Genomic DNA, 9,782 nt, shown 5'->3' on the forward strand with positions numbered 1-9,782 from the left:
AAATATTCCCTCTTTAGGCATATCTCCTGGCGCCTCTCCAATAACCTGTTCTTCCCTGCTTCTATAAACGTTCAGGCTGCTCTCTGCCGATAAAAACTGCTCAACCCAATTCCACCTGTGAAAACCTCAAGGTCCTCTGTAGCCTACTCTCAACTCCCAAACACCATGAATCTTCCCTAAGTAATCAGTAGGTAAGTTATCAGAGCTGAGACCGACCCTGACTCGTCTTTACACCTCCTCCCCACCTCCTCCCATTGCCCCACCCCCACTCCCATTTCACAGTATCTCACCCATTGTTTACCACTCCGACCGCAGAATCGAAAGATCTGGAGCAGGGAAGGAAAAAAAGGCGCCTACCAGATGCCTGGAACAGTCTACTAGGCGCTACGAGAACATTAGCTCTTTCAATGCTCACAACAGCCCAGCCAGATGTTATCTCATCTTACAACAGAATAAATTTAAGACCTCTGGCTGGACACTACAGGCTGGCGAAGGACATGACCTTTGATCAGAATCTCATGGAGGAGTGGGGTCCCTGACCATTGTCTCTTCCAGAGAACCTTAAAACTGAGACCCCAGGAGACCCTCTCGGATACTCTGCAGGAGTCAGAGTCACAATATTAGCAAGCACATCGCAGCCCTGCGAACTCTTTCTGGCTCAACTCTCGACAGAAGAAATCAAGCCCCAATCAAAATACAACATATTAGGCCTATCACCCTCTCCCCCGGCCCCAAAATTCTCAGGGGAAATCCCCTAAGAGTCAGGTAGGGAGGTCACTGCAGCGACTTCAGGGTGCAGAGATCGCGAGGAACTAGAGGACGCTCCAGCCCACCTGGGCGTCTCTGATTGGCCGCCAGCTCAGCTTGGAACGCTGGGGTGTATGGCGTCATATCCGCCGGGCCCGCCATCTTGTTCCCAGGGGCAGTTGGCGGAAGAGATCGAGCTCTCTGGCCGCCGGCTCGCCTTCTCGGTGGAGTTCTCGCGGTCTGCGTTTCGCTGTCTGCTCTCGGCCCGGGGTGCTTTTGTCGGCGTCCCGCTTACCCTCCCTTACCCGGCTGGGGCACAGTGAGGCGGCCCCTTCTCCCGACGACGTTCCATGGAGTAGGGTCCCGGACCGTTGTCCCGAAGAGCGAGATCGAGCTTGGCCCCCTCCCCCCCCTCCTTCCCTCCCTCCTTCCTTCCGCCGCAACATGGCTAACAACAGCCCCGCGCTGACAGGCAACTCGCAGCCGCAGCACCAGGCGGCCGCTGCCGCGGCTCAGCAACAGCAGCAGTGCGGCGGCGGCGGCGCCACCAAGCCAGCGGTCTCGGGCAAGCAGGGCAATGTGCTCCCGCTGTGGGGCAACGAGAAGACCATGAACCTCAACCCCATGATCCTAACCAACATCCTGTCGTCGCCTTACTTCAAAGTACAGCTCTACGAGCTCAAGACCTACCACGAGGTGGTGGACGAGATCTACTTTAAGGTACGAAGCGTGTAGGCCTTGGGCTTGGGGGTAAGTTCAGAAGAGGGGGTATGGAAGGAAACGGGCGGAGGCGGCCCCTGAAATCTGAAGATTTGTGGGTGGGGGAAGGTGGTTCGGCGAGGTGGGAGCTGCGGCCTGTAGTCTTGTTTGGGAGGGGTCGGACTGGGGCCGCCCTCTCGTTTCCATTTTAGATTTTTAGGGCCGGGAGAGCCCGCCACTATTGATCTCTCTCCTCCCTCAACCTCCTGCCCACCCTTGGGGGGAGTTGGGCAGGTGGGGTCGGGGAGAGGAAGAAAGAGTAACAGAAACCTTTCCAGTTTACAGCTTTAAAATTATTCCTTTTGACGTGGATCTACTGAGCGCCAACTTGTTGGTGCTTCTCCCGCTCACCCCTGGCCAGGGCGTGTAATGACTTCAGTGTTGGCCTCGTGTTGTTGGTACTCACTATCCGATCCAGACAGGGAAATGGTCAGTGCGTGTGTGTCGGGTGGGGTGGGGGGGATGAGGGTGGAGAGGTGCCATTTCTAGAGGTGTACAGAAGGCCTGGAAATTTTCCCAGCAGGAAGTCAGGAGTAAGAGGTCTCAGCCACCTGTGCATTGGGCTTATTTAGAATTATCTGGGCCCTGGGCTTCTGCGGCAGGGTCGGTGCTGGCTTGGCTGTGCTGGGGAGCTCACCTGGCGCCTCCTCACTGCACTCTTGTCTCAGTTCTTGTTTCGTTAGCAGGATTGACTCAGTCTTGCAGCGAGGCTCGGAGCAGCCCAGGGTCGCAGGTAGAGGTATGCACTATTAATCATGCTCAATCGCCATAAATGCATTTCCCTGGTTAAATGAACGGCTAGATTTTTTTTTTTTTTTTGGCCATTGCTTTTGGTCTTTTCGACAATTAGGTAGGCTTTTTCCACTTCCCTGCAAATTATGTAGTATAAAAAATATCTTCCAGGCCTCCGAAGGTTAATTTCTATTTTAAAGAATATTAATAATAGCCTTAGTGGTCTTTAAATATTTTATCTGGAGTGTCTAATATACAGTCCATTTGTCTATATTGATTCTTAAAAACTTGACAGATCACACAAAGTGTTTTCTGTCGTTGGAACGTATTAGTGTAGAGACGTTAACAAAAGGACATTCTCTTTTGTTTTGCCCACCTTTTCCTCCCAGTTAAGTAATTAGGTTATTGAAGGATTTTGAGAGATTAGTTGCTTTTTATAGAAAACATCTTGAGGAATACAGTTCAACTTTGGGTCTATAAAGTACACAAAGAAATTTGGAATCCTCTTTCTAGAGTCTATAGTAGGTCTGATTGTAATTCTACGAATTAGTTTTTTTAGTTTTTAAAAGGTAAGACCTTTTTAACATGAATACAGTGTGGTGAATAACATTTAATCCTTAGCTTTATTTATTCAGTAAACTTTAAACAGTTGAAAATTGGTTCCTGCTCTTCTTGCGGCAGGTTCTGTTTTCTAACATAGACAAAATGTTAATGTAATAGAGAAAAGACTCGGTTTTAAGTTTCAAATGTGTTTTGAAACAACATTCTACCAGGAATTGTTTTTAAATTCCGTTAAAAAACTAAAGACCCAGCTTTTTATTAATGTCATCAAGACATTCAGATTAAATACTCACTGAAATATGTAGGTTTCCAACTTTGTATTGCATCCAGCCCTGACTTTGGCTAGCCTTTGAGGAGTGGAAACATCTTTTACATAAGCAGTCTGTGGGGAGGAAAGGAGACGCTAAAGCACTGCAAAATAGTGTAGTGCTTAAACTTAAATGCATGCTGTTCTATCTAAAGCCATTGTTCAGGACTACAAAATGTTACCGCCTGTGGGTGGAAATAGTTTTAGAAATACCTAGTGAAAAAAATGGGATTTTTTTTTTTGTTTTAAAAAAAAAAAACCAAGATGGATCTTCCCAAAAGACCTTCTTGGATTCTTTTTAGAGCTAATATTCTTTTGTTGTTGTTGTTGTTGTTGTTGCTATTTTTAGATAAGGAATGGTTTTTATAAGATGTTCCACTTAGCAAATATGATACTGTGTATGCCAGTGATAAATGCCAGTGACTAGTCACACTCAGTTTTTGACAAGAATTTATACTCTGGGGAATAATTGGATTGGTTCACATATAATAAGGCTGAAGCTTAAGTATCACAATGATTTCTGTAAATGTGGCCTTTGTAATTTTATCTTTAATCAGGAATAAACCTGATCCTGGTGGACAAAATGTACAAATAAAAAGTTCTATAATTTTGCATCACAAGTAACTCATCACTGTTTTAGCAATTTTTTTCAAGTAATTTTCCTTAATTTTATAATGTACATTTTAAATTACAGTAAATTTGAACTATTGAAGACATTTTGAAGTTTTTCAAATTAATGCTTAAACTTCATTAATACTTTTTGCTTTAAATTGGAGATCTAAATCCGTTTTTCAAGGAAAATATTTTAAAAGCAACTCATAAGGTACAAAGTTAAAATATTATCAAAATAGTTTTTGCAACCAAGCGAGACTATAGAAATTTTCTGACTCCCAGATATAGATATCGGCTCTTTATAAAGCTAGTTTAGTGGGAGTTCTCCTCTGCAAAGCTATTAAAGTGTAGCTTTATGGGTGGTGTTTAAATGTCTTAAGTAGTTTTTCCAAAAATGATTTACACACTTGATGTCCGTAAACATATTATATACTTAATGACAAAATAATTTTGGAAGAGCTGCTCTGTTATGGACTTGGGTTTACTTTTATCAGGCTTTTAAACGAATTCAAAGTATGAGTGTTTGTTGTGTTCCTCTTTTCTATTTTCAGGTCACGCACGTTGAACCATGGGAGAAAGGAAGCAGGAAAACAGCAGGCCAGACAGGGATGTGCGGAGGGGTAAGTAGAAGTACGTGCATTTTTCAGTTTTTCTGTGTCTGATAACTGTGTTTATATTTGGAAAACTAGAGGCCTGTCAAGTACACACTTAACTGACACTTGTTTAAATCTGAATTCAAGTGTTCAGTGAAATAGGATTAGAAAAATGTTACTTTTTAATGCTTCTTTCTTAGTTTTGGATTATGGCTTGTTATTAATACCTAACAGGATTAATCAATTGGTATTAAGTGTCTGTTAATTATTTTACTACTTTTTCTTGACTCTTTCCCCTAAAGGTTCGAGGTGTTGGAACAGGAGGAATTGTTTCTACAGCATTTTGCCTGTTATACAAATTATTTACCCTCAAGTTAACCCGAAAGCAAGTGATGGGTCTTATAACACACACAGACTCTCCATATATTAGAGCGCTTGGATTTATGTATATAAGGTGAGCGTGCATTTATGTATATGTCCAGTAAATACCTCATTTTAATTTACATACGTTTAATAATAGTCTTTTGTAATTCTAGATATACACAGCCCCCTACAGATCTATGGGACTGGTTTGAATCCTTCCTTGATGATGAAGAGGTATGTCAAAAAGGGTAATAATTTATTTTCGTCTGATTATGCTCATTTTTTCTTATCTTTTATTTATTGGTGGTTTAATGTCTTCAAGAATTTCCTGCAGTTAAATATTTCAGTCAGATACTTTTGGAATTAATGTCCATTTCCTGAGACCTGATGGCTTTTGTGTATTTTAGGGTAAATTTCTGAAGTTTTATTTTCTTGTTTTTAAATTGTTTAAATGTATTTGGTAACTATTGGAAAATTTTCTCTTCTTAATTATGTTCTGTGTATTGTATTGATCCTGAATTGTATAGTTGTTAGTGACTTTTCAAGATGGGTCATGCTCAAGACTGAGGCGATAAAAGACATGCACATAGAATACTAACTGCAGCTTTTTTTTTTTTCTTCTGTAAGATTTCAGTTCTTCACCCTCTAACTTCTCCCAAGTATCAGTATTCCCACTTGCATAGAAATGCAGAATTGAAGAGCTGGGTGTTACATAAATAGGCTAAGTGTTTGGATGACTTGTTCAAGGTGACAAAATTTTAATTCCAGCTTTCTGACTCCTAGTACACTACACATATATTTTAAAATTTTTTTAATTGGAATTTGAGTCTCCCTAATCTGAAATATTGTTAGATTTAAAATCATATATGCATGCGTGTACTAGGAAAGAATAATACAAAATAAATCATGTATGCATTGACTGGGCATGGTGGCTCACCCTTGTAATCCCAACACTTTGAGAGTTCAAGACCAGCCTGAGCAATATAGTGAGACCTCATCTCTACAGAAAAAAAGTTTAAAAATTAGCTGAGCATACAGGCATACATCTTAGTCCCAGCTACTTGGGAGGCTGGGGTGGGAGGATCACTTGAGCCCAGGAGGCAGAATTTGCAGTGAGCCTAAATTATTGCCACTGCACTCCAGCCTGGGCAACAGAGTAAGACCCTTTCTCAAAACAAAACAATATCATATATGCGTTAATTTACTTACATAGTGAAGTCCAACATCTCAAAGTATACTCAATAATGAAATAATGAGCTGTATTATCCATATATCTGCCCAGTCTGCTACTTTGTGTTTTAAGGTTCATAAAGCAGACCTTGAGTGCTATGTGTCGTAGTCTATTTACAGAGTTCATCCAAAGAGTTTATTGAATTAAAGGATGGTTCTAATGGAAATGTATTTTGTCATTACATGCACACCTAAAAAAAAATCTCACTCATTTAGACACAGAGAATTTTTATTTTTCTCTACCTTTTTTTTTGCCTGTTAACTGAGTTAATAACTCAGAAGAAGTAAAATGTGTTTTAAATCACAATCTTTAGGGCCTTTTTATCTTTAGATGGGTTTTTCAGACTGACTGAAGCACTTCTGTTTTTCAAAAAGCATGTTCCTCTTCATAATTGGTATTGTATTGGTTTTGTTTTTAGATGACTCTATTTTATGTTTTTTATTGTGTTTACAAACCTGAGGTCCTCTGTTTAAGCTAACTTATTGTTTTCTTCCTTAGATATCTGCAGCGATTATATTTGGAAATACTGTATATCTGAACACTTAAATGTGTGTGAGTGCAAGCAGTTTTACCTTTAGCTCTTGTTTTCCTGTTTAGATAACAAATCTCACTTTCCTTGTGTGCTTGCACTATAGGTTTGGGACTGACAATAGCTGACTAACATGTCCTGAGCTGTGAGAGGGCATAGCAAGAAGGCCTTCATGCGGTAATGACCCTTTTCAGAGACAATGGTCATCATGGATTATGCGTTTCCAATTATTTGTTCATTTATTTATTTTCTACATAACTAAATTAGAAACCTCACTGCTTCATGGCAGTTGGTTTGCTATTGCTTCCAGTTTTGTTAGGGCTTCATTTTATATTAGAGCTGTTAAAAGATAACCTTTAGACAGGAATTACCTAAAGTAGATCATATGTAGCTAGGTGATGGTGCTAGGTGTATGATGTGTGCAAATATGTCCACAGAAATAAATACGTAGTAGGTATGTGGAATGTAAATTTAAGTCAATCATTCCACATAGTTTAGAAATGTAAGGGGCTTTTTCATATTATTAACTGAGCGAGATCAATTCCCTTTATGCCCATGCGGCTGCAGGATTTGTTCTCACCTGCATGCACACACGAAGCCCAAATATTTCTGTTCATTCATTGCCAGATTAGGATCTGAAAATAAAATTTTTCCGTTAGAATTTTTTTGTATTGAGAATCCAAAGATGGTAATATTTTTATAGTATTCATGTGTATATAGAAATACATTTTTGACGGCTAGGACATCTTTTGTGTTTCTGTAGGACCTAGATGTGAAGGCTGGCGGAGGCTGTGTAATGACCATTGGAGAAATGCTACGATCTTTTCTCACAAAACTGGAGTGGTTTTCTACCTTGTTTCCAAGAATTCCAGTTCCAGTTCAAAAGAATATTGATCAACAGATTAAAACCCGACCTAGAAAAATTAAGAAAGAAGGGAAGGAAGGCGTTGAGGAAATAGACAGACATGTTGAACGCAGACGTTCAAGGTAATGTCACTCTTGAATTATGTTATTTTTTATGTATGTTTTATGCAAAGTTAATGGTTCTGAGAAATAGCAAGTTATTAGGAATTTGTTTTTACTGTTTATTTTATTAGTTTGTCACTTTTATCCCCTAAAAGTTATTTTCTTCCTTTCAGGGCTTTTTCTGTAAAACTATGCATCTATAAATGAGAACAATCAAATTTTTTGCTTTAATGACTCTTGACATGGACTTAAGCTAGAGAACCTGAATAAATAATGCCATTAAAAGTTTTATTATGAAAAAATTTTTATATGCTTTATTCATTGCAATTTTTTTTTTTTGTCTCTGTCTTCCTTAGGTCTCCAAGGAGATCTCTGAGTCCACGGAGGTCCCCAAGAAGATCAAGAAGTAGAAGTCATCATCGAGAGGGCCATGGGTCTTCTAGTTTTGACAGAGAATTAGAAAGAGAGAAAGAACGCCAGCGACTAGAGCGTGAAGCCAAAGAAAGGGAGAAAGAACGTCGAAGATCCCGAAGTATTGATCGGGGGTTAGAACGCAGGCACAGCAGAAGTAGGGAAAGGCATAGAAGTCGCAGTCGGAGTCGTGATAGGAAAGGGGATAGAAGGGACAGGGATCGGGAAAGAGAGAAAGAAAATGAGAGAGGTAGAAGACGAGATCGTGACTATGATAAGGAAAGAGGAAACGACCGAGAAAAAGAGAGAGAGCGATCAAGAGAAAGGTCCAAGGAACAGAGAAGTAGGGGAGAGGTAGAAGAGAAGAAACATAAAGAAGACAAAGATGATAGGCGGCACAGAGATGACAAAAAAGATTCCAAGAAAGAGAAAAAACACAGTAGAAGCAGAAGCAGAGAAAGGAAACACAGAAGTAGGAGTCGAAGTAGAAACGCAGGGAAACGAAGTAGAAGTAGAAGCAAAGAGAAATCAAGTAAACATAAAAATGAAAGTAAAGAAAAATCAAATAAACGAAGTAGAAGTGGCAGTCAAGGAAGAACTGACAGTCTTGAAAAATCAAAAAAATGGGAACATAGCCCCAGCAAAGAAAAATCTAGAAAGCGTAGTGGAAGCAAAGAACGTTCCCACAAACGAGATCACAGTGATAGTAAGGACCAGTCAGACAAACATGATCGTCGAAGGAGCCAAAGTATAGAACGAGAGAGCCAAGAAAAACAACATAAAAACAAAGAGGAGACTGTGTGAAAATATTTTGTAAAAGTGGATCACATTGAATCCTATAGATGATTAAATCTGCTTTTTTTCCCCCAAGTTGAGGTTGTGCAGTAGTTCGTACTCCTCAAGCTCTCCCTGTAGGCTGCATTTTCATTTCCTCTTTTGTGTAGGGAAGTGCCTTTGTAATTCCATTTATTGCATTGATGTTTTCACCCAGTTGTTAAGTTTGATACATGATGCACAGATTGTTCTTGCATTTTTATTGTTTGTTTTTGAAATGTACAGTCTGTACATATGTCCTGAAATGTTTTAATTCCTTTGGCATGGTTGCCATGTTGGTCAAATTTGTATAAGGCAATAAACTGCCACTAATCTATTTTTGTTTTGTAGGTGTGGGATTATGGTTTGTGTACTGAAGTTAGCATGGCTGTGCTTTTCGTAATAGAATGCTAAAGACTTTGAGAATGGATCTTGGATGTCTGTTATAGGAGAAATATGTGCTGTCAATATACATGAAGGCAGCATTGTAGGATTAACATTCTTGTCCACTGTATATTATCTTGGAAGGCTCTTGTTAATATGTTACACTTAATATTCTCCACAGTTACCCTTAGAGAGAATTTATGAGAAGTTAGTTTCTGATGCAGAGGTTTTTAGGCTGTGATTTCATGAAAAGTCCTTTTAGCATTCTACCTCAAAGGGACACTTAGTATGCCTAAAATTTATTCACTTAGTTTTCCTTTTTTATTTGAAAAAAATACATGACATGTAATCTTTTTTCTTGAATTCTTTCTCAGATTTTGAAGTACTATATTAAAGAAAAAAATTAATGTCTAAAGCCTAGCATTCTTGCAGAACCCTGTACTAACATGTAATTGGGAGAGGGTGGGGCAAATAAGTAGAGAAACAGATTCAAGCCTCAAGCTTCCAAAGCATTTTTATAAATGGAAAATCCTTAAATTATGAAACAGCTTGATATAATATCCTTTTTTAAAAATTCAGAACTTTTTTTATTGATAATGGAGATTGCTGTTGGAGTTTTTAAAGTTAATCTAGAACAGAGGAGTATTAAAAGTAATGCTATGCTGCATTATTTAAGACTATCAGCAAATTATTTGATAGATTGTTCTTATGACTTGTATTCTGATTACAGAGAACCATCATGAGTGTGGAATAAATACTGGATTAAATCCTTTA

The 9,782-nt window shown here is 39.4% G+C and overlaps 1 protein-coding gene across 16 annotated transcripts; it reads left to right on the top strand.

The window, feature by feature from the left end:
• Positions 1-257: 257 nt before the first annotated feature.
• PRPF38B (pre-mRNA processing factor 38B) lies at positions 258-9,782 on the top strand. Of its 16 annotated transcripts, none has more exons than XM_037728098.1 (8): positions 258-1,467; positions 2,193-2,245; positions 4,270-4,348; positions 4,614-4,765; positions 4,848-4,908; positions 6,404-6,457; positions 7,198-7,421; positions 7,757-9,782. In XM_037728098.1, the coding sequence occupies exons 6-8, from the start codon at positions 6,452-6,454 to the stop codon at positions 8,613-8,615; spliced, it is 1,089 nt and encodes a 362-aa protein (XP_037584026.1). In that variant the 5' UTR covers positions 258-1,467; positions 2,193-2,245; positions 4,270-4,348; positions 4,614-4,765; positions 4,848-4,908; positions 6,404-6,451; the 3' UTR covers positions 8,616-9,782. The 16 variants fall into 16 exon arrangements, with proteins under 16 accessions (XP_037584026.1, XP_037584033.1, XP_037584031.1 ...); XM_037728105.1 differs by lacking the exon at positions 6,404-6,457 and adding an exon at positions 6,541-6,611; XM_037728103.1 differs by lacking the exon at positions 6,404-6,457 and adding an exon at positions 6,541-6,611 and having other exon boundaries at positions 4,270-4,338.

This window comes from Cebus imitator, unplaced genomic scaffold (genome assembly GCF_001604975.1).
Source record: "Cebus imitator isolate Cc_AM_T3 unplaced genomic scaffold, Cebus_imitator-1.0 Scaffold256, whole genome shotgun sequence".
Taxonomy (NCBI): domain Eukaryota; kingdom Metazoa; phylum Chordata; class Mammalia; order Primates; family Cebidae; genus Cebus; species Cebus imitator.